Source organism: Canis lupus, chromosome 16 (assembly GCF_003254725.2).
Source record: "Canis lupus dingo isolate Sandy chromosome 16, ASM325472v2, whole genome shotgun sequence".
Taxonomy (NCBI): Eukaryota; Metazoa; Chordata; class Mammalia; order Carnivora; family Canidae; genus Canis; species Canis lupus.
The window spans coordinates 27,114,701-27,139,013 of NC_064258.1; the positions used below are offsets into that span (position 1 = coordinate 27,114,701).

Here is a 24,313-nt window from a genome sequence, read left to right on the forward strand (position 1 = left end):
TAGGTCATGGTGTTATTTATTTACAATTTAACATCTTTCTAAATAAAACAATTTTCTTAATTGTTAATATGAATTGTACTGTTCATCCTTTATTGTACAATGCCAGTTTTAAATGGAATTATCAAAGCATTTAGCTTTATGTGGCATTACTGAATTTACACAATTCATATGCTTTTTCCCTAGAGGTTGCTTTCAATCTGGCCAAGGGAGAAAAATACAAGCCAGACTCCAGAATTTAGGAAGGAGGAAGAGTTTCATCAGGCATGGAGAGGCCTGCAAGAGTGTCGGTCCTATTTTGGCATGTGTTCCATTGTACTTGAAAAGAATGTATTCTATAGTTGTTGGGTATAGTGTTCTGTAATTGTCAGTGCAGTTTGGTTAATAGAAGTATAAAAATTCCTAACCAAAACAAACAAAAATTTTTAAAGGAATATGTGCAATAAAGAAAATTATCTTACACTGCTTTACGTGACATTGTGCAAACATCTCCTGAACAATAGCAAATGTCAGGATCATCATAACTCAATCCCAGATTAAAGCCAAGCAACTGCACGATACTGACAGTGTATGACTCCAAGGATAAACCCTCTGGATACTAAATATAAGGAAAAAGAAAAGAGTTAGCTAAGAATCCTATACTATTCTATAATAAAATTACTATAATAAAAAGTTAGTGTATGCTATGCTAAATAATAAAAAATAGTACATAAACTCATTTTTAAAATCAATGCATTCAAAATGCCTACGTAGATCCAACTGTAGTAGAGTTATATAAGCATATGGACCATAGACATTAAATATGGATGAGTGAACAAATAGTTTAATTTCAAAATACTAATACTTAATGACAATACTAGCTACCTAGCTAATCTAACAGAGTCTCAAACACCATACTGTATTGATTCTTTGAGTCATTTTAAATAAAATGACTTTAATCTTTTATTTTAACAATCAATTGTACATTCTCTTTGTAGTAGGCAGCCTCTGACATGAATCCCAATGATCCACCTCCTGGCATTCACGTCCTTGTGTATTCCTATCCTGTGTGTATAGGTTGGACTTACTGACTTCTAATTAACTAAATGTAGCAGAGCAGATGGCTCATCATTTCCAAGATAGATTATAAAAAGACTGACTTCCTGGTTTCCTGTGTGATGTGGTAGAAGAAAAAAAAAAAAAAAAAAAGACTGACTTGGATTCTAAGTCTCACTCAGTCTCTCTAGGTGAAGCCAGCTGTGACATCATGAAGTAGGCTTCTAGAGAGGCCCACATGCATGAGTTTGAAACAGATTTTATGAGATCTGCTACAGCAAAATGACTAACTTTGGAAGCAAATCCTTTCTATGTTGAACCCTGAGATAATTACAGCACTCCTTGACACCTTGACCTCATGCACCTAGACTCTTGGCCCACATAACTGAATTGTTTTCATCTGCTAAGTTTGGTGTAATAGGTTACACAGAAATAGAAAATTAATAACCCTCATGAAGTATCATTGTTCTCCTTCGGGTCATTTCCAATTTCTACACAAAGATGTTTATAGAAGCTTCATTCATAATTCCCAAAACTCACAAGTAACTACGATGTCCCTCAATAGGTGAGCAGATAAATAAATTGTGATATATTTCAGACAATGGCATATTATGCAGCATTAAAAAGAAATGAGCTATCAAGTCATGAAAAGAAATGGAGGAAGTCTAAGTGCATATTACTAAGTGAAAAAAGTAAGGCTACATACTGAATGATTCCAACTACATGGGAGTCCATAAAAAAACTATGGAGACAATAAAAAGGTCCATTTTTGCAGGCAGGGAGGGGAGAAATTAATAGGCAGAACATAGAGGATTTTTAGGGCAATGAAAATATTTTGCATAATAATACTATGATAATGGAGAACTATCATCTTTTGTCCAAACTCATATACAATGCCAAGATTGAGTCCTAATGTGAACTATGGACTTTGGGTGATTTTGATGGGTCAATGTAGGTTCATCCTTAGTAAAATATATACCATTCTGGTGAGAGATGTAGATAATGAGGGAGGTTGTGCATGTGTATGGGCAAGTGGTATATGGGTAGTCTGTGTTACCTTTCACTCAGTTATGTGGTGAACCTAAAACTGTTCTTAAAAAATAGTCTTTAAAAAGGTGACGGGTTCCTTATGGCCCAGGCTACAGCACTGTGAACAAGTGGCAAATAAAGAACTATTCAGAGAAGGCATCCTTGATCCATAATATGTCTTGCCTTCATGTATATAAAGACTCATTATAGGGGATCCCTGGGTGGAGCAGCGGTTTAGGGCCTGCCTTTGGCCCAGGGCACGATCCTGGAGACCAGGGATGGAATCCCACGTCGGGCTCCCTGCATGGAGCCTGCTTCTCCCTCTGCCTGTGTCTCTGCCTCTCTCTCTCTCTCTCTCTCTCTCTCTGTGTCTATCATGAATAAATAAATAAAATCTTTAAAAAAAATAAAAAATAAATTCCTTTAAAAATTAAAAAAAAAAAATAAAGACTCATTATATACAAGGTACTTTAATTTAGTTATGCACTGGCCTACAAGGATTCCTTATACTTCCACTTGTGTTTCTCCCTTTTACTCTCATAATAAAATGCTTTCTTTGCTGTTTAGCACAACTTATGCCGTATTCTGTAATTTCATTATCCCTGAAATTTGGTAATATGAATCAAATTGTATTAATGGGTTAATTGCATTCGTTACAGAAATGACTTTGATTTTCTGTATTGTGATGTTTAGATATCTGGGGCCTTGCCAATGCTAGACTCCTCCCAGGGTTACCCAATTAAGATAATAAAACAACTTACCTGCAAGTGTGCCTTTCATATGGAAACCAATCAACCTAGAGCCCATATACCCTACCACCTCTTTTATGAGGCTCACATACTCAGGCCACTCTCCTCCTGCCAAAATCAGGTACTAGAGCCAGATACCAGAAAACTAGACAGTCTCTATGCAAGAAAGCCTGCTGAAATTATTCAAACTAGCCAAACCTACGCCTGCTTACTTTGCCTTACCCATTCCTCCCTTAAAGAACCAACAAAGGCTCTTGTCCACATTTCCTCCATGCTCCCTTTGCTGCCTGAACAACCCTAATGCTTCCTTCTATGGCCCTTGCAAGGCATGCCTTCTGTTTCTAGGGAACTATATGTTAAACTTCTTCCTGCATTACCATGTCTGCATGTCTTCCAATACCTGATGAAAATAAACTAGATTAGTTCTACTTTAGTCCAGTTAGTTAATTCAAACTAGACTACAACCAAATTAGTTGCAAATATATACTGTAAACTCTATGACAACTGCCTAAGGAGTTTTTTTTTTAATATAATTGATATGCTAAGAGAGGAGAGGAAATAGAATCCCATGAGATGTACAATTAAAACCACAGAAAGCAAAAAATGAGACAGGAAGATTTTAAGATTTTTAAAAATTTATTTATGATAGACATAGAGACAGAGAGAGGCAGAGACACAGGCAGAGGGATAAGCAGACTCCAGGCCCGGAGCCTGATGTGGGACTCGATCCCGGGACTCCAGGCCTGCGCCCTGGGCCAAAGGCAGGCGCCAAACCATTGAGCCACCCAGGGATCCCCGAGACAAGAAGATTTTAAAAAGAAATAAGAAACTAGGACAGTGAATAAAAAAATAGATAAAATTCAACATCCATTTATGATTAAAATATCTCAACAAAGTGGGTATAGAGGGAATATACCTTAACATAATAAGGGCCATATATGACAGGCTCACAGTTATCATACTCAAAGGTGGAAAACTGAGAGCTTTTCCTCTAAGATAACACACAGGACAAGGATCCCATTCCTGCTACTTTTATTTAACATAATATTAGAATTATGCAAATAATGGAACTGGACTCCTATTTCACATCATTTACAAAAATGAACTCAAAATGAACTAAATACTTACATGTAAGAAATGAAATTATAAAACTATCAGAAGAAAACATAGTGAAAAAAATCTTGACATTGGTCTTGGCAATAATTTTATGGATATGACACCAAAACCACAAACAACAAGTTTCATTACTATAAAAGTTTCTGCATGGAAAAGAACCAATCAATAAAACAAAAAGGCAACTTAGAGATTAGGAAAAATAGGTTTTTAAAATACAGATCTGATAAAGGGTTAATATCCAAAATATATTAGAAACTCATACAACTCACGATCAAAGCCAAATAAGAATTCCTGTATTAGGAACTCATACAACTGATAAAGAAATGGTCAAAGAAATGGTGCCTGGGTGGCTTAGTCAGTTGGGCATCCAATTCTTGATTTCAGCTGAGTCATGATCTCAGGATCATGAGATCGAGCTCCATATTGGGCTCTATACTCAGTATGGAGTCTGCTTCTCCCTCTCCTGCTCCTCCTCACCACTCTCTCTCTTAAAAAACTAAATAAAATCTTTTTAAAAAAATAAATGGTCAAAGGACCTGAATAGACATTTCTCCAAAGAGAATATTCAAATAGACAACAGGTACATGGAAAGATACATGCTCAGCATCACTGATCATCAGGGAATTACAGGTATCATTTCACATCTATTAGAATGACTATTATCAAAAAGACAAGAGATAATAAATGCTGGTGAAGAAAATGGAACCCTTGTACACTGTTGATAAGAATGTAAATTGGTACCAACAATATGGAAAAGTGTGGCGATTCCTGAAAAAAAACAAAAATAGAGCTGTCATATGAATCATCAGTTCCACTTCTGGGTATATATACCTGGAAAAAAGAAAACCTCTGTCTCAAGGAGGTATTTGTACCCTATGTTCATTACATCCATATTTACAACAGCCAAGACATGATAACAACCTAAGTGTCCACTGATAGATGAATGGAAAAGGAATATAGTGACATAGTAATAATACAATTGTATTATATATTTGTATTGTATATTTGAAAGTTGCTAAGAAAGTAGATCTTAAACGTTCTTATCGCACACACACACACATACACACACATAGCAACTGCGTGAGATGATAGATGTGTTCACTAACCTAATTATGAAAATATTTCACAACATACACATATATCAAATCATTATGCTGTACGTCTTAAACAATATTATGTCAATTATATCTCATTAAAGGTAGAAAAATGGATCTTATGCATAAATTCAGCAAGGTTAAAAAAAATTCAGCAAGGTTATATATACAAATATGTATAAAAATAGACCATATATATATATATATATATATACCCTAGCAGTGAAAAATTAGAAGATGAATTTAAACAATCAATATCAGTCATAACAGCATCAGGATATATAAAATAGCTATGAATAAATTTAGCAGAAGATATATGAAATCTCAGAGAATTTTTATTTTACTTTTATTTTTTTAAGATTTTATTTATTTATCCATGAGAGACACAGAGAAAGAGGCAGAGACACAGGCAAAGGGAGAGGCAGGCTCCATGCAAGGAGCCCGATGTGGGACTTGAACCCAGGAATCCAGGATCATGCCCTGTGCCAAAGGCAGGCAGGCGCTCAACCGCTGAGCCACCCAGGCATCCCTCTACAGAGAATTTTTAAAAGACATCAATAAATGGAGAGATAAATCAAGTTAGTGGACACTGGAAGATCCAATGTTGTTAAAATAAATTTCCCGTAATTTATTTATAAATTACACACCATTCCAATCAAAATCTAAGTAAGCCTCTGCATCTGTGTATCTGTGTGTCTGCATGTAACTAGAAAAGCTGATTTGAAAAACTTTATGAGAATACAAAGCTGTATATAGACAAGTGACAAAAAACAAAGTTGGAGGACTTTATATTGATTTCAAGACATTTAATAAGGTCACCATATTCAAGGAAGTAATTATTTAATTATTTTGTCACTTTAAAAAAAACCCTTAAAATATTATGATTGGTAGCTATCTTCCTGAAATCTAATCTTCAAACTCTTTGTTGCTAGTATTAACAAAAATAACATTTTTACATTTATATTTTAATTTTATAATGATATTTTTACAGTATTCTTACTAAACTGATATTTTCATCTTTTTTATTTACAAATTTCTATTTTAAAAATGCCAATCAAAATTAGTCTTAAGAATGGCATCAGGAAAATACACATACTAACCTCTTTTTTTTTTTTTTTACTAACCTCTTATATTCAATAATTCTTATCACCTGCTTTATTTGCTTTACACACACACACGTGCACAATCTAAAAATTAGTCCTCAGCAATGAAACATTGTTTTCAAGAATTAACAACAGTGATGAAGACTTGGACAATTTCTGATGGTCTTTCCTCAAGCTTTGGCTAAAGGAAGACCAAAAGCAATCACTGAGAATAAAAACAAATCCCTATAAAATGTCTGTTCTCTTAGCCATGGTAACAAACCCAGACTGGTTTTGGATTTATCTAATCAATCAATATGTAATTTATAGGAAAGATAACAAGTAGATATCAGAACTGATTATAAGTATCTAATCTGTCAATAACAATTCACTTCATTGTACATGCTACCAAAATACAACCAACTGTACTGCTGGCTCAGTACAAAGTATAGACTTCTTTTTTTGAAGTATTCTGTTAGTTCCTTTCCCTACTTTTTATACAAGTTGTTGCAAAAGGAATATAAATCTATAGTAGGAGCTCATTCTCACTTTTACCAGAAAACAGTAATTATGAATATTTGATGGCTGTTTCTTCCTCCAACAGTCTGCTCATCCCAAACACCCCAAAGAATTGAAAGCATTAATAAAATAGTTACCTTAAAATAGAAAAAATAACAATCAAATAATAAAAAAATCACATGAATTTACACCAATTATTAATGTTGGGAGAAAAGCTAGTATGTTTAATAACATTAAAATTACATTGATTATGTAATAAATTTTGATGGAAGTATGTCACTGTTCAAAAAATTTATTTAGGTAAAATATGTTTTTTTTAAATATGGCATTATAATCAGTTCAATTCATAAATGTTCTTTTTTTCTTAAGATTTATTTATTATTTTAGGAGACTAAGGGGCAGAGGGAGAAGAAGAGAGAGAATCTCAAGCAGACTTCCCACTGAGCACAGAGCCAATGCAGGGCTCAATCCCACAACCCTGAGATCATGATATGAGCCAAAAATCAAGAGTTGGATGCTTAATGGACTGAGCCATCCAGGAACCCCTAAATTTTCTATTTCTAAAAGCAATTATATACAGTTTAATATTTAAGCTCCAAATTAGTAATATAAAAAACTATTAAAGGATTAATAAACTAAGCAATAGATATATTCATTCTTTAAAATATTTAGGAAATTTTGAAACATGAAAATAATGAGGAACTGGAAAATAATTACATACCAGAGCAACTCCTACAGCAAAATTTTTATTACATATTTTTCCAGGAAATGTGGCTCCTATAAAACTAGGATATTTCTGGAAGCTAAAAAATAATAATTTTCCTCAGAATTGCATATGAGTGGTATTATTAATGACAATCATTTTCATAGCAACAAATATTACCTATGGCCTAAGCTACTCTGAATTAAACTATTTAAGTACATTTTTCTCAAACCATCAATGTTAAGAGCAATTTAATATTTTGTAAATTTTAAATTTAATAAACATCTGGAAGTATAATAAGGATAAGGCCTAATAATTTATGCAAAAAGTTATTGCACTAGTGTTTATAGTTTTTATGCTAGTTCCCTGTATATTTATAGCTCTAAAAATAAAATTTTCTGTGATTTTCTTATTTACTAATTCACTAAAGATTAATAATTTTTCTGCACATAAGATTCTAGAGCATGTAACAATTCCATATATTCATGCTATTAAAAAGTCAGATAAAGAAAAAGGTCAGATGAGAGACAAGAATGTGAGACAGCAGCAAGTAGTATAACTTTACAAACCAGAAGAAAACAAAGAAATTATATCACTCATAATTAATCTCTCTTAGATATTTCAGTACTTTTATGTAATTTTACTTATATCAGATAATTTTATGTCAGCTTATAAAAGTATTTTTTAAGTATTGCCCCACATCAGCTCCTTGAGGACAAAGACTCTTAACTTATATGCTTTTCCCATCCCATGATGCATATCAAATTTAGAGCAACATAACATTTAAATGCTTATTTTTTATAATTAACATGAGATCACTTCAAGTTATTCCTTTAATGCTATACAAATATGGAATGCTGTACTCACGCAAACAAATATGTAACCTGATGAGGTCGGAAGATATGCTTGTGCTTCCATTCTAAAAATCTAGATAATATATTATTAGGATCTCCTATAGTAGAAATTTTGTTTTTATTTGACCAGATTTCTATGGAAGATATTACAACAGTCAGTTTTAACTGGGAAAACATCTAAAAAAAAAAACAATAATAAATTTTAACATTATTTTAAACTTTCAGAAAAATGCATATAAAATAATTCAGTATTTTGATTTTGGGAATTTCAATAGCACAGCAAAATACTATACATATCAATTCATATTACTTATACTTTTACAAAACAAAAAAACAAAATAGTTTTTTAAAACTTACGGTGTTAACAAAGCCAATTATCTGAATAACCTTCTGTGTTACAGCCTTTATATCAGAGCCCATGTAATCAAACTGAAAAAGATAAACTATTTTTAAAAATTAGTGGATGCCATCAAGAATATATTACACATTTTTTACATGCACAATTTGCTACATTTTAAAGTAGCCATAGGGCTACATTCCAGTTGAAATCCAGGAAATCAATAATGATGTATAAACAATGATTTCCAAAAATTAATAAGTAAATAAACTCAATTTATAACTTAATGTATATAAGAAGTAAATAAAAATATTTAATAACATGATTTTAATGTTTAGTGCACTCAGCTTGTGGCATTACTTATTGCTTATAAAAATTTAATAATTAATTTTTTAATGTGGTATTTTAAAGTGCACTTATTTCTAAAATAACAACATATACTCACAAACCAAAACATATAAGCACAAAGAGGTGGAAAATCCTAAATGAGAGGTTCACTCTTAATGTGACTCTGGATACTGCATTTGGTATATTCTTTCATTTCACCATGTAACTCATGTTCTAAATTCTTATTCCAATAAGCTCTTTCTATGTCTAATTGCTTTAGAATGCCAAGACAGGGCAGCCCTGGTGGCGCAGTGGTTTAGTGCTGCCTGCAGCCCAGGGTGTGGTCCTGGCGACCTGGGGTCCAATCCCACGTCAGGCTCCCTGCATGGAGCCTGCTTCTCCCTCTGCCTGTACATCTCATTCTCTCTCTCTCTCTCTCTCTCTGTGTCTCTCATGAATAAATAAATAAATAAATCTAAAAAAAAAAAAAAAGAATGCCAAGACAATGTGAAATAACAATGATGATGTCAGGTATGTGAGCTTTGCTCTGGATTTTTCATTGGAAAATTTCAAATATTTCATCATTTAATGTTCAGTTTAAGATGAGTATTCTAGATTGTGTTGAGAAAAAACTAAATCTTTTTATTTCCTAAATGTTTACAAAAAACAAGAGTTGAATTTTTATCAATAGCCATTTTGATGGTGATTGACAATGGCTTTTATCTTTTGACCTATTGATACATTTCATTAATAGATTACTTACACTATACCATCTTATTCCTTGATCAAAGCATTACATTCTATTAATTTGCGATCAAAATTAATATTTTATTTAGAAGTTTATAGCTTTAATATGGACCTGTTTCTCATGTGTTTGTATATGTGCACACACTTTGTCATAATTGATTGAGCAAATGAATGTTGCTTAGTAAATATGAGAGCACCACTTAAAACTAAGTTGCATTTTTTCCTATGCCCTAAAATTGTATTAGTACATGAATTATGTCTTGCCAAAACACTTAAAAACTTTCCTTTAAAACTATACCTAACACAGACAACTGAAAAAAATTCTTTTTTCCCCAGCTTTTTATGATATAGTTAATATATAATATTGTGTAGGTTTAAGGTGTAAAACATGATTTGACTTAAATTCTTATCTCCCTTGGAGAATTCATTAAATTTGCACTTGTTAATTTTAATCTTCTCCAAAGTCATAGTTATATCATCTTAATCTTTACTAACATCATAATATGTATTTGTCCTTTTTGCTTAATTATACTTTCTACCATTTATTTTTCAACAACAAGCTCTTAAATTTATTTATTTTAATGTTTCTGTTTATCAACTTATGTTTTATTAACTATTGTCTATTCTCCTCACATTCCTCATTTTACGGTTTTAGATACTATCCTCTGTGGTAGGCATTCTAGCTATTTACCAATATTCAGCTCTCTTCTAGTTCAGGAGCCCTTCCTGAATATAGGCATGGCCAATATAGGCATGGCCAGTTTATTCACTTTGGACAATGAAGTGAGGACAAAGTGATAAGTGACACTTCTGAGACAAAGTATTTCTCTACTATGGCTCATGTCTGTCTGGTCTGCTCTTCTACTGGCTTGGAAATTGGGAGAGAAAACCTATCAGTAAAGAAATACCAAAAATCTTAAGCATTTGGAAGGCTGAGCCAACACATGGAAGACAGTTGTCTAGAGTCACCTAGATCCATGGCTGACATCACATGAACAAAAATTAAACTGCATTTAGCTATTACTATTTTGCTTTTTTTTTCTTTTTTGATGTCTGAATAATATTCCATGGTATAAATGGAATATTATTCCATGGTACCACATCTTCTTTATCCATTCATCACTTGATGACATTTGGGCTCGCTCTATAGTTTGGCCATCGTTGATAATGCTGTTATAAATATTGGGTTGCATACATCCCTTCAAATCTGCATTTTAGAGCTAGAATGTATTTATGCTAAGTGAAGTAAGTCAGAGAAAGACAAATACCAAATGATCTCACTCATATGTGGAATTTAGGAAAGAAAATAGATGAGCATATGGGAAGGGGGAAAAAAAAGGAAAGAGGGAAACAATCCACAAAGGATTCTTAATGATAGAGAACAAGGGGCACCTGGGTGGCCTAGCTAGTTAAGTATCTGCCTTTGGCTCAGGTCATGATTCCAGGGTACTGGGATTGAGCCCTGCATCGGGCTTCCTGCTCAGCAGAGAGCCTGCTTCTCCCTCTCCCTCTGCCTCTCTCCCTGATCATTCTCTCTCTCTCTCTCTCTCTCTCTTTCCCTCCCTTTTCCTTTTCCTCTCTTTCCACTCCCTCTCAAGAAAAAAAAAAGAGAAAAAATTGATAGAGAATAAACTGAGGGTTGATGGAGGGGGAGGATGGAGGATGGGTTAAATGAATGATGAGTATTAAAGAGGGCACTTGTGATGAGTAGTGCGTGTTACATGTAAATGATGAATTACTGAATTCTACTCTAGAAACCAATATTGTACTCTATGTTAACAACCAAAATTTAAATTTAAAAACATGCAAAGAAAAAGAAAAAGACCACATTAATTACCAAAATCAGGAATGAAAAAGGAGACATTATAGTAATCCAGTAGTATGCTATAGCAGGCTTATACTGGTTCACTACAGCTGATTTTTAAATTTTCAACCCAATTTTTAAACAGCTATTACTAAATTATATACATTTTCAACCAAGTTAAATTAAAAATAAAGGTAATAAATACATTTAAAAAAAGATTTTTTATCATAGTACAACCTAGCCTGCTATAATTAATCCTTATGCTCCAAATTTTTAAAATATTGTATAAAATTCATTAATTTCTAAATAACTTATAATTATAGTTTTGTGTTTCCACTCTGAAAAAAGTTACTCATGATAGTATTTAAAATTTTTTCACTGTATTATTTTTCTTTATCTCTTTTAATTCTTGTTTTAGTATATTATGATAGAGTTTTGGCATATTGATTTTTACTTTTACAAAATTATTGGTGTTTTCCTTGTGACCTAGAAATGACTACTGATGTATGTATTTCCTACAGACATCTTTAGGAATTTGAATATATGTGACACCTATTCAGAAGTTACAAAGGTAAATAAGTGTTTAGTGAGGCTGGCTAATAAATAATTTGATCTCTGTTAACATGTTTTTTCCATATCTTAAAGGCTAAGAAAAATGCCTTAATGTACTCCACTATAGTTTTGGGTTTTGATATATTTCCAGAGGTTTTGTTTTTTAGTTTCTTCATAACTCACTTGTCAACTAAGAGTTCACTATTAGAAATGCATCTTTAACTTGAATTGTGCTTTTCAACCTAAATATCTTCATTCTTCTACTTTAGGCTTTGTATCCTGAATTTGCCTGTTAGTAATACCACCTTGATCATCTTTTTAATTGACAATCCCGGTATATTTTTGAAGGTCTTTTAAAAAAAATTTTATTCTTAATAATGCCATTTTGTTTAAGCTGTCTCACATATGTCATGTAAGCTGAGAATCTTTGCACTTTAAAGAGATAGTTAACCTACTCACATTGTAATCAATGGAGCTGATCTATAATTTTCTATTTTCTTATTCATGTCTTCATGGTATTTCCTTTTGACTTTTGGTAGGTTATATATGAATATTTGGGGGCTGATTTTAAAGTTATACATTTGAGATTGTATATTCAGATATGTTTAAACATTGTAAAACAAGTTTCTCCATGTTTATCCACCAGACCACTTACACAAAACCTCTTACAAGGTAACAATAAAAAATTTCTAGGACTTAGCAGTATTCAACTATTGTTTTCAAAATTCTTACTATCTCTTAGTATGAATTTGATGGATATGATTAAGTAAATGAAACAACCCCACACCCTGCCAAGTGATTAGAAGCAGCAGTATATTTCTCTTTCTTTTTTACTTAGTGATAAAGTCTGTGTAAATATTTTTTGAAATACCTATTTCTTGTTACTCTGCTCCAAAATTTTTAGATCAACTTTATTGAGGTATAATTTACATAAAATTACATTCAGAAGTCATTAATTTTGATAAGTACAACTTACTTTTTATTATGAAAAAAATCAGTATACATAAAATTTAAAATTCAAAGACTATCCTTATATCCTTCAATTAGATGAATCTACTATTAATGTTAGATAAATTTCCATATATATATATCTGTTTATAGAGGTAGATCTGGGCATACATTGTTCATTTTTCTGGACTATTTGATATTAAATTGCAAAGACTTCCACATGTACTCCCTAAGAATAAGGATTTTCACCTGTTTGCCCACTACAGCATTATCATAAGGAAGAAACAACAGTAGCTCAATAATATTGTAACATAATATTGCCAGAGAGTGAAGCTAATCTGTGGCCCTTTCCATTGCTGAATACAGCTTCCATCTAACCCTGCCAACAAAGAAACCTAACCAGAGCTCCCTGAAATCCTGGTAGCCCACCCAACAGGCCCAATTAGAAACACTTGAACAGAAAGCCTGGCAAGTGTCTCTGCATCTACAGAACCAGGATGATGGTCCTCACTGGCCAGGGAGTTGAGGTTGCAATTCTGTCTGATTAGATCCATAAAGAAGGAGCTTTCTAGGTAAGGGCCTGTTCTGCAGCTGAAACCAGGAATGAAACTAATTTACAGCCATCCCCAAAGGTGAATACAGTCTCAAGCCCATCTGAGAAGGAAACATAATTGGAGCTCCAGGATTCTGTGTATCCCATCTTGCAACTCCAATTAGAGTAGATTTTGACCACCTAGGTAAAGCTAGGTTGGTGGCCTGTCCAGGCCAAGGAATTTGGTGCATAGTTCTGCCTAATATGATTCTGAAACAAGAGACAACCACAGTCGTGTTTTGTATTGAGGACACTGCAATGCCTGGAAACTAATTCATATCCCAGCTCACTGCTGAATATAGCCTTCGTCCATCAAACCAGGAACATAACAGAACACAGGGTGCTACATAGCCCACCCTGCAGCTCTGCCTACAGTAGTACTTAAGTAATGAACAGATCTTTGCCTTCCACACCTGTAGAGCAGAACTAGTAGCCTCATCTGGCCAGGAATTCAATGCATAGAGCTGCCTGACTTGGGTCCACAAACATGAGCTGTAGAAACCATGAGGCTCATTCCGCTGCCATACCAGGACAATAACCTAATACATAACCCTGCCCAATACTGAGTATATATACAGTCCTGAAGCCTAGGAATTCTGATTAGAGAATCCAGGCAACTGCAGAGCCTATCCTACAGCTTCACTTGGGCAAGGAACTAAGTCAGTATTCCTATACAATGGTTCTCAGCCAGCAGCACCTACCCTCAACTTCAAAACTCAGTCAGTAGTCTCACCCAAAAATATGCACTGATAGTGAATACCACTTGCCCAAGGATGCTACCAGCTGACACACCCAGGGCTCAATTTAAGGCAAATGGTGAATGACTATCTCTACTAAAGCAACCTATAAAATCTGGGAGGAAAAAAATCGCTTATTCAATGGGAAGATACTGACATAAGGAATCAAGATCATGAAAATTTGGAAAAACAAGGTACCACCAAAGGAAACTAATAGAGCTCCAATAACTCATCACAATGATATAGAGATCTACAAACTGTCAGAGAATTTGGTGTAATTGCCTTAAAGAAGCTTAGTGAACCACAAGAACATGCAAATAAAATTAGGAAAACAATGCATAAACAAAATGAGGAATTCAACAAATAGAAATCATTTTTAAAAATGACATATCGAACCTGAAAAATACAACTTAACTGAAGAGTTCAATAGAGGACTCCAAGAGCAGCAGACTTTACCATGCAGAAGAAAGATTCATGATCCCCAAAATAGGGCATTTTAAATTATCCAGAGGATCAAAAAAACAAAGAATGAAAAAGTGAGGAAAGTCTACAGGACTTAAAAAGAAACAATATCTGTTGGAGGGGCAAGATGGCAGAAGAGTAGGGGTCCTCAACTCACCTGGCTCCACAAACTTACCTAGATAACTTTTAAAACATCCTGAATACCTGTGAATTCAACCTGAGATTTAAAGAGAGAGCAACTGGAATGCTACATAGAAATTTTCACCTCTAACTAGGTAGGAAAGTGGAAAAATAAAATAAAAAAGAATAAAGTGGGGGAGGGAAACAACAAATAGCTGGGCTAAAGAGGAGCCTCCAGGCAGAAAGTCCAGCCCTGGAAAAGCGGGAACTTTAAAAATCTGCCCTGAGTTTTCCCTGACAGAGGCGAGCTTAGCAGGGAAATGAGGCAGAATCGCAGGAGAGGCAGTGAAGCCTCAAGATTCCTGGAGTCACTATAAGAGGAGGAGCACCTGGGGGAAAGCTCACCACAAAATGACTTCCAATATCAATAAAGGGCTGGAGCACCACAGCTCTCCAGGGCATTTGTGAGAACCCAGTCAGTTAGATCAGGGGCTCCAGAGCTCCCTGTAGCCTAGAGCATGGCTTCAGATGGAGGTGTGTGTGCCACATTCCCTTCAGGAGAGGAGCTCCCTGGGAGCACAGGTCCAGCGATACAGGGCCCAGATCCCAGGGTGCCCAAGTGGAAAAAGCAGGGGATCCTTTGTGCCCCCTGGGACAGGTGGAAGCAGGGAGGGCACAGAACAGCAAGGACTCTCCTGCCACTGGGCACCCCAAGCTGTGCAGATCAGTGCACCAGCACCCCAAGAGCATCTAGGCCAGTGCAGACTGGGAGACTACAGTTAGTTACTCACGGGGAGCTCAACTTCAAAGCTGGAAATCTGGCCCCACCATTGTTGTTTTTCCTCTTTGTTTCACCTTGTGCCTGGAGGAGGTGGGGCTTCTAGAAAACAAAGGTCTCACAGGATCAACATCTCACTCCCAGTATGTGGAAAAGGGCAGGCATCTCCACCCAGGCACAGACACCTGAGAATCAGCACAGAAGGCTCCTACCCTAGGAGAACTGCTGAAAGAACAAGGGAAGAGCAAATTTACTGACCAAGAAGCATTGGAAAGCTCTAGGACTGAGAGAAATAGCATATAGAACTAGAGGGTCCCTTTCCCCCTCTTCTTCTTTTTCTTTTTCCATTACAAATCATTTTTATATCAGACTAAAAATTTCCAATATTTTTTCTCTTTCCCAACTTAACAATATTTTACCAGCTATTTATTTTCACTACTTTGTTTTAAAATTTTTTTTACATTAGTGGTCCTTCTGCTTTATTTTGCACTGTTTTCTTTTTCTTTTATTTTCTGGTCTCTGACCTCTTAGAATCATCTAGGGTGTATTTTATTTAGGTTGTGATAGATATTATTGTTTAAGGCCACTCATACAGCCGCTCTGCACTGGACAAAATGACAAGAAAGAAGAACTCACCACAAGACAAAGAATGAGAAACGGTTCTCTCTGCAACAGTTGCAGAATTTGGATTTAAATATGATGTCAGAAAATCAATCCAAAAGTACAATTGTAAAACTAATGGTGGCTCAGGAAAAAAAGCATAAAGGACTTTAGAGATTTCGTTACTGCAGAACTAAGATTTAATCAGGCCAAAATTAAAAATAGATTAAATGAGATGCAATCCAAACTGGTTGTTCTAACTGCTAGGGTTAATGAGGTGGAAGAGAGAGTGAGTAGCACAGAAGACAAGTTGGTAAGGAAAGGAAACTGAGGAAAAACAAAAAAAACAAGAGCCCATGAAGAAAGGCTTAGGAAAATAATTGACTTGAAAAGGAAGAATATATGTCTAATTGGGATTCCAGAAGAGGCTGAGAGAGAGAGAGAGAGGACCACAAAATTTATTTGAGCATCATAGCTGAGAACTTCCCAAATATGGGGAAAGAAACAGGCATTCAGATCCAATAGATAGAGAGGACCCATAAAAATATCAATAAAAATCGTTCAACACCTTGACACTTAATAGCAAAACTTACAAATTTCAAAGATAAAGAGAAAATTCTTAAAGCAGTGCAAGAAAAGACATTCTTAAATTATATGGGGAGAAATATTAGATTAACAGCTCTCCACTGAGACCTGGCAGGCCAGAAAGGGCTAGCAGGATATATTCAGGGTCAGGGTACTAAATGAGAAGAACATGCAGCCAAGAATACTTTATCCAGCAAGGCTCTCATTCAGAATGGAGAGATAAAGAGCTTCAAGATTGGTAGAAACTGAAAGAATATGTGATCACCAAACCAGCTCTGCAAGAAATATTAAGGGGAACTCTGTAAAAGAAAGGGGATGCCCAAAGACATAATCTACAAAAACAGGAACTATTGAATAGGTATTACGATGATGCTAAATTCATATCTTTCAATAATTACTCTGAACGTGAATGGACTAAATGATCCCATCAAAAGATGCAGGGTATTGGACTGGATAAAAAAGCAATACCCATCTATATCCTGTCTACAAGAGACTCATTTTAGACCTAAGGACACCTCCGGGCTGAAAATGAAGGGGTGGAGAACCATTTACCATTAAAATGGTCCTCAAAAGAAAGCTGGAGTAACAAACCTCATATCAGAAAAATTAAAGTTTACACCAAAGACTATGGTAAGAGATGAAAAGGGACACTATATCATACTTAAGGGGTCTATCCAACAAGAAGACCTAACAATCATGAATATTTATTCCTCTAATGTGGGAGCCACCAAGTATATCAATCAATTAATAACCAAAGTAAAGAGATACTTATATAACAATACACTAATAGTGGGAGACTTCAACACGGCACTTTCAATAAATGACAGATCTTCTAAGCAGAACATTACCAAAGAAACAAAGCCTTAAATGATACACTGGACCAAATAGATTTGACAGATATATACAGAACCTTCCATGCAAACACAAGTGAATACACAATCTTAAGTACACTTAGAACTTTTTCCAGAATAGACCACATACTAGGTCATAAATCAGGTCTCAACCAATAGCAAAAGATTGGGGAAATCCCTTGCATAATTTCAGACAAAAATGCTTTGAAACTAGAATTCAAAAAAAAAAAAATGAAACTAGAATTCAATCACAAGAAGAAATTTGGAAGAAACTCAAACACATGGAAGTTAAAGAGCATCCTACTAAAAGATGAATGGGTCAACCAGGAAATTAGAGAAAAATTAAAAGATTCACAGAAACTAATGAAAATTAAGATAGAAGCGTTCAAAATCTCGGACACAGCAAAACTGGTTCTAAGAGGGAAATACATCACAATACAAGCCTTCCTCAAAAAATTGGAAAAAATTCAAATACACAAGCTAACGTCACACCTAAAGGAACTGGAACAGGAAGTAAAACCTACACCAAACAGAAGAAGAGAGATAACAAAGATTTGAGCAAAACTCAATGAAATAGAGACTAGAAGAACTTTAGAATAGATTAATAAAACCAGGAGCTGGTTCCTTGAAAGAATTAGTAGGATAGATAAGCCCCTAGCCAGTCTTATTAAAAAGAAAAGAAAAAAAGACTCAAATTAATAAAAGCACGAATGAAAGAGATCACAACCAATACCAAGGAAATACAAACAATTTTAAAGATGTATTATAAACAGCTATATGCCAACAAATTAGGCAATCTAGAAGAAAGGGATGCATTTATGGAAAACCACAAATTACCAAAACTTGAACAAGAAGAAATAGAAAACCTGAACAGACCAATAACTAGCGAGGAAATTGAGGCAGTCATCAAAACCTCTCAAGACCCAGAAGTCCTAGCCTCAGCAATCAGACAACAAAAAGAAATAAAAGGCATTCAAATTGGCAAAGAAGTCAAACTCTCCCTCTTCACAGATGACATGACACTGTATATAGAAAATCCAAAAGATTCAACCCTAAGATTGCTAGAAGTCATACAGCAATTCAGCAATGTGGCAGGTACAAAAACAATGCACAGAAATCAGCGGCACTACTATACACTAACAGTGGACTGAAGAAAGAGAAATTAAGGAATAAATCCCATTTACAATTGCACCCAAAACCATAAGATACCTGGGAAGAAACCTTACCAAAGAGGTAAAGGATCCATACCCTAAAAACTACAGAACACTTCTGAAAGAAACTAAGACACAAAGAGATGGAATAACATTCCATGCTCACAATTGGAATAATAAATATCTATGCTACAATAGGGTATGCTTTGAAAATGTCTATGCTACCCAGGGTAATTTACACATTAAATGCAATCCCTATCAAAATACCATGGACTGGGCAGCCTGGGTGGCTCAGCTGTTTAGCGCTGCCTTCATCCCAGGATGTGAATCATCTGGAGTCCTGGGATCGAGTCCCACATCAGGCTCCCTGAATGGAGACTGCTTCTCCCTCTGCCTGTGTCTCTACCTTTCTCTTTCTCTCTATGTCTCATGAATAAATAAATAAAATCTTAAAAAAATACCATGGACTTTCTTCACAGAGTTGGAACAAATCATCTTAAGACTTGAATGAAATCAGAAAAGACCCTGAATAGCCAGGGAATATTGAAAAAGAAAACCAATGTCAGGGGTATCACAATGCCTGACTTCAAGCTGTATTACAAAACTGTGATTGTCAAGATATATGGCACTGGCACATAAACGGACACTTAGACCAATGGAACAGAACAGAGAACCCAGAAATGGGCACTCAACTCTTTGGTCAACTAATATTTGGCAAAGCAGGAAAGAAAATCCACTGGAAAAAAAGAAAGTCTCTTTAGTAACTGATGTTGGGAAAATTGGATAGCCACATGTAGAAGAATGAAACTAGACCACTCTCTTACATAATACACAAAGATAAACTCAAAATGGATGAAAGATATAAATTATGTGAGACAAGAATCCATCAAAATCCTAGAGAAGAACACAGGCAACAACCTTTTTGAACTTGGCCACAGTAACTTCTTGCAAGATACATCTGTGATGGGAAAGGAAACAAGCCAGAAATGAACTACTGGGGCTTAATCAGAAATAAAAAGCTTCTGCACAGCAAAAGAAACACTCAACAAAACTAAAAGACAGAATGGGAGAAGGTATTTGCAAATGACATATCAGATAAAGTGCTAGTATTCAAGATCTATAGAGAACTTATTAAACTCAACACCCAAGAAACAAAAAATCCAATCATGAAATGGGCAAAAGACATGAGCAGACATTTCAGCAAAGAAGACATACACTTGGCCAACAAGCACATGAGAAAATGCTCTGCATCACTTGCCTTCAGGGAAATACAAATCAAAACCACAATGAGATACCACTTCACACCAGTGAGAATGGCGAAAATTAACAAGACAGGAAACAACAGAAGTTGGAGAGGATGTGGAGAAGGGGGAACCCTCTTGTACTGTTGGTTGGAATGCAAACTGGTACAGCCACTCTGGAAAGCAGTGTGGTGGTTCCTCAAAAAGTTAAAACAGAGCTACCCTATGAACTATCAATTGTACTAGTTGGTATTTACCCCAAAGATACAGATGTAGTGAAATGACAGGACACCTGCACCCCAATGTTTATAGCAGCAATGTCCACAATAGCCAAACTGTGGATGGAGCCATGGTGTCCTTCAACAGATGAATGGATAAAGATGTGTTCTCTATATACAGTGGAATGTCACTCAGCTATCAGAAAGGATGAATACCCACCATTTACTTCGACATGGATGGAACTGGAGGGTATTATGCTAAGTGAAGTAAGACAATAGGAGAACAACCATCATAGTTTCATGATGTCTTATATAAGTGTCTTATATAAGACACTCTAGATTTTAAACCAAAGACTATGAAAAGAGATGAAGAAGTGCCCACAACATCATAATAAAGAGGTCTATCCAAAAGAAGATCTAACAATTGTAAATATTTATGCCTCTAACTTAGGAGCACCCATATCTATAAAATAATAACAAACATAAAGGAATTCATTGATAATAACACAATAATAGTAGGGGACTTTGACATCCCACTTACAGCAATGGACGGATTATCAAAGCCGAAAATCTACAAGGAAACAAAGGTTTTGAATGACACAATGGACCAGATGGACTTAACGCATATATTCAGAACATTTCATCCTAAAACAACAGAATATACATTCTTTACCAGTGTACATGGTACATTCTCCAGAGTAGATAGCATACTAGGACATAAATCAGCCCTCAGGAGGTCAAAAAATAGAGATGATCCCATGCATATTTTCAGACCACAATGCTCTGAAATTTGAAGTTAACCATAAGAAAAAGTTCAGAAAGATCACAAATACATTGACATTAAAGGACATCCTACTAAAGAATAAATGAATTAGCCAGGAAATTAAAGAAGAAATTTTAAAGATATATGGAAACAAAGGAAAATGAAAGCGCAATGGTCCAAAACCTTTAGAAGGCAGCAAAGGCAGTCCAAAGAGGGACGTATATAGCAATTCAAGTCTACCTAAAAAATCAAGAAAAATCTCAAATACATAATCTATTCTGACACTTAAAGGAGCTAGAAAAAGAACAAAAAAATGAAGACTAAAGCCTGCAGAAGAAAGGAAATATTAAAGCTTAGAGTAAAAAAGAAACAAACAAAATAGAGTAGAACACATCAATGAAACCAGAAACTGGTTCTTTGAAAAAAAATATTAAAATTATTAAAAATTAAAATTTATAAACCCCTAGCTAGACTTATCAAAAGATGGAGAGAGAGAGAGAGAGAGAGAGAGGATGGAAATAAATAAAGTCATGAATGAGAGAGGAGAAATCACAACCAATACCACAGAAATACAAACAATTATAAGAGAACATTATGAAAAATTATATGCCAACAAATTAGGCAATTGTAAAGAAATGGATAAATTCCTAGAAACACAGAAACTCCAAAACTGAACCTAAAGAATCAGAAAAGTCAAACAGGCTGATAATTTGCAAAGAAATCAAATTAGTAATGAAAAATCTCCCAATAAACAAAAAGTCCAGGACCAGATGGCTTGACAGAGGAATTCTAAAAACCATATAAACCTGAGTTAATACCTATTCTTCCCAAACTATTCCAAATAACAGATGTGGAAGGAAAACTTCCAAGTTCATTCTATGAGGTCAGCATTACCCTGATTCTAAAACCAGACAAAGACTCCACTGAAGGAGAGAATTGCAGGCCAATGTCCCTAATGAACATGGATGCAAAAATTCTCAGCAAAATACTAGCAAATCAAATCCAACAGTACATTAAAAAAAATACATTAACCACAGTCAAGTGCAATTTATTCCTGGACTGCAGGGCTGGTTCAATATTCACAAACTAATGTGATACACCAAATTAGTAAAACAAAGGATAAGAACCGTATGATCCTTTTAATAGATGCAGAAAAACATTTGACAAAGTACAACATCCATTCTTGATGAAAACATCCACAAAGTAGTGGTATAATGAACATACTTCAATATCATAAAGGCCATCTACAAAAACCCCACAGCTAATATCCTCAATGTCAAAAAACTGAGAGTTTTCCCTCTGTGGTCAAGAATAAGACAGTGATGTCCATATTTGCCACTGTTATTTAATACAATACTGGAAGTTCTAGCCTCGGGGATCAGACAATAAAAAGAAATGCATCCAAACTGGCAAGAAAGAAGTCAAACTTTCACTGTTTGCAGACAACATAATACTTTATGTAGAAAACCCAAAAGATTCCACCAAAAAATTATTAGAACTGATATGCAAATTCACTAAAGTCCCAGGACAAAAAATCAATGTACAGAAATCTGTTTCATTTCTATACACCAATAATGAAGCAGCAGAAAGAGAAGTCAAAGAATTTATCCCATTTACAACTTCACCAAAAAAGCATAAGATACTTAGGAATAAACCTAATCAAAGAGGGAAATGATCTATGCTGAGAAAACTATACAACACTTACGAAAAAAAAAATTAAAGAGGACACAAAGAATGGAAAAACATTCCATGTTCATGGATTGGAAGAACAAATATTGTTTAAATGTCTCTACTACCCAAAGCAATCTATACATTTAATGCAATCCCTATCAGAATACCAACAGCATTTTTCACAGAGCTGGAACAAACAATCCCAAAATTTTATGGAACCACAAAAGACACTGAATAACCAAAACAATCTTGAAAAAGAAAAGGAAAGCTGATGCATCACAATTCCAGACTTCAAGTACTTCAAATACTGCATGATTTCATTCATATGAGGAATCAAAAAAAAAAAAAAAAAAAAAAAAACAAAATTAAAAAACCCAAACAAACAAAAAACAGAACCAGACTCACAAATACAGAGAACAATATTGGTGGTTGCCAGAAAGGAGGAGGGTCAAGTATATGGGCAAAACATGTGAAGGGGATTAAGAGATAAAATTCTCATTATAAAATAAATAAGACATGGGGATGGAAAGCACAGCATAGAGACCTTAGTCAATAATATTATAATAACTTTGTATAGTGACAGATGGTAACTACACTTACCATGGTGAGCATGCATTATGTATATAATTGTCCAATCTCTATATTATACCCCTAAAACTAATATAGCATTATATATCAACTATACTTCAATTAAAAAAATACAACCCACAAAGACTTAATCAGGAAGAAATAAAATATCTGAGTAGAGCAATAACAAAAAGGAGATTGAATCAATAATTTTAAAAAATGTCCCAGTGAAGAAAAGTTCAGGACTAGATTACCTCACTGGTGAATTTTACCAAATAGAAGAATTAACACCAATTCTTCTCAAACTCTGCCAAAAACAAAATCAAAGATGTTGGAACAATCTCAAATTCATTTTATGAAGCCTGCATTACCCTGATAGCAAAGCCAAATAAGGGCCCTATAAGAAAAGTACACATCAACATTCCTGTTGAGTATTGATGGAAAATTGTCAATAAAATACTAGCAAATTCAGCTATTCAGCAGCACATTAAAATTCATTTGCCATGATCAAGTTATAGCTAGAACAACCAGACTTAAATCAATAAGGAAACAGATTTAAATATACTATAAACCAATTGACAGACATATACAGAATGCTCAACAGCAGCATATACATTCTTCTAAAGGACACATGGAACAATCTGCAGTATAAATACATGTTAGGCCATAAAACAGTCTTAACAAATATAAGAAGACTGATACGATACCAAGTATCTTCTCTGACCACAATAAAATGAAACTAGAAATAGAAGGAAAACAGGAAAATCCACAAATACGTGGAAGTTAACTCAATCTTAAATAACCAATGGGTTAAAAATAATAATAATAAATAACCAATGGGTTAAAGAAGAAGTCACAAGGGACTGAGAAAATATCTGGAGGTAAATGAAAGCAAAATACAACATTCCAAAATAATGGGATGCAGTGAAAACAGTACTAATATGGATGCTTATAGAGAAAGTGCTTACATTAAAAAAATAACCAAGTTCTCCTCTGATTGACTTATTTCACTCAGCATAATACCCTCCAGTTCCATCCACATCGAAGCAAGAGGGTATTATGAGTGAAATAAGTCAATCAGAGA

The 24,313-nt window shown here is 34.6% G+C and overlaps 1 protein-coding gene and 1 long non-coding RNA gene across 8 annotated transcripts in view; one reads left to right on the forward strand and one right to left on the reverse strand.

Moving 5' to 3' along the window:
* LOC112652318 (uncharacterized) overlaps positions 1–432 on the forward strand; it is a 36,793-nt gene extending 36,361 nt beyond the window's left edge. Inside the window, exon 3 of the long non-coding RNA XR_003131384.3 lies at positions 184–432. This is a non-coding gene — a long non-coding RNA (uncharacterized LOC112652318). The remainder of the gene's footprint in view (positions 1–183) is intronic.
* Positions 1–24,313, reverse strand: part of LOC112651951 (disintegrin and metalloproteinase domain-containing protein 5-like) — a 134,492-nt gene that overhangs the window by 93,037 nt on the left and 17,142 nt on the right. For 5 of the 7 annotated variants that reach the window (XM_049094832.1, XM_025435504.3, XM_049094835.1 and 2 more), the window contains 4 exons: positions 8,536–8,607; positions 8,192–8,355; positions 7,343–7,424; positions 459–595 (listed from right to left, as the gene is read on the reverse strand). In XM_049094832.1, the coding sequence (XP_048950789.1) occupies positions 459–595; positions 7,343–7,424; positions 8,192–8,355; positions 8,536–8,607 (455 nt within the window). The remainder of the gene's footprint in view (positions 1–458; positions 596–7,342; positions 7,425–8,191; positions 8,356–8,535; positions 8,608–24,313) is intronic. The other 2 variants (XM_049094833.1, XM_049094834.1) reach the window with 2 other exon arrangements.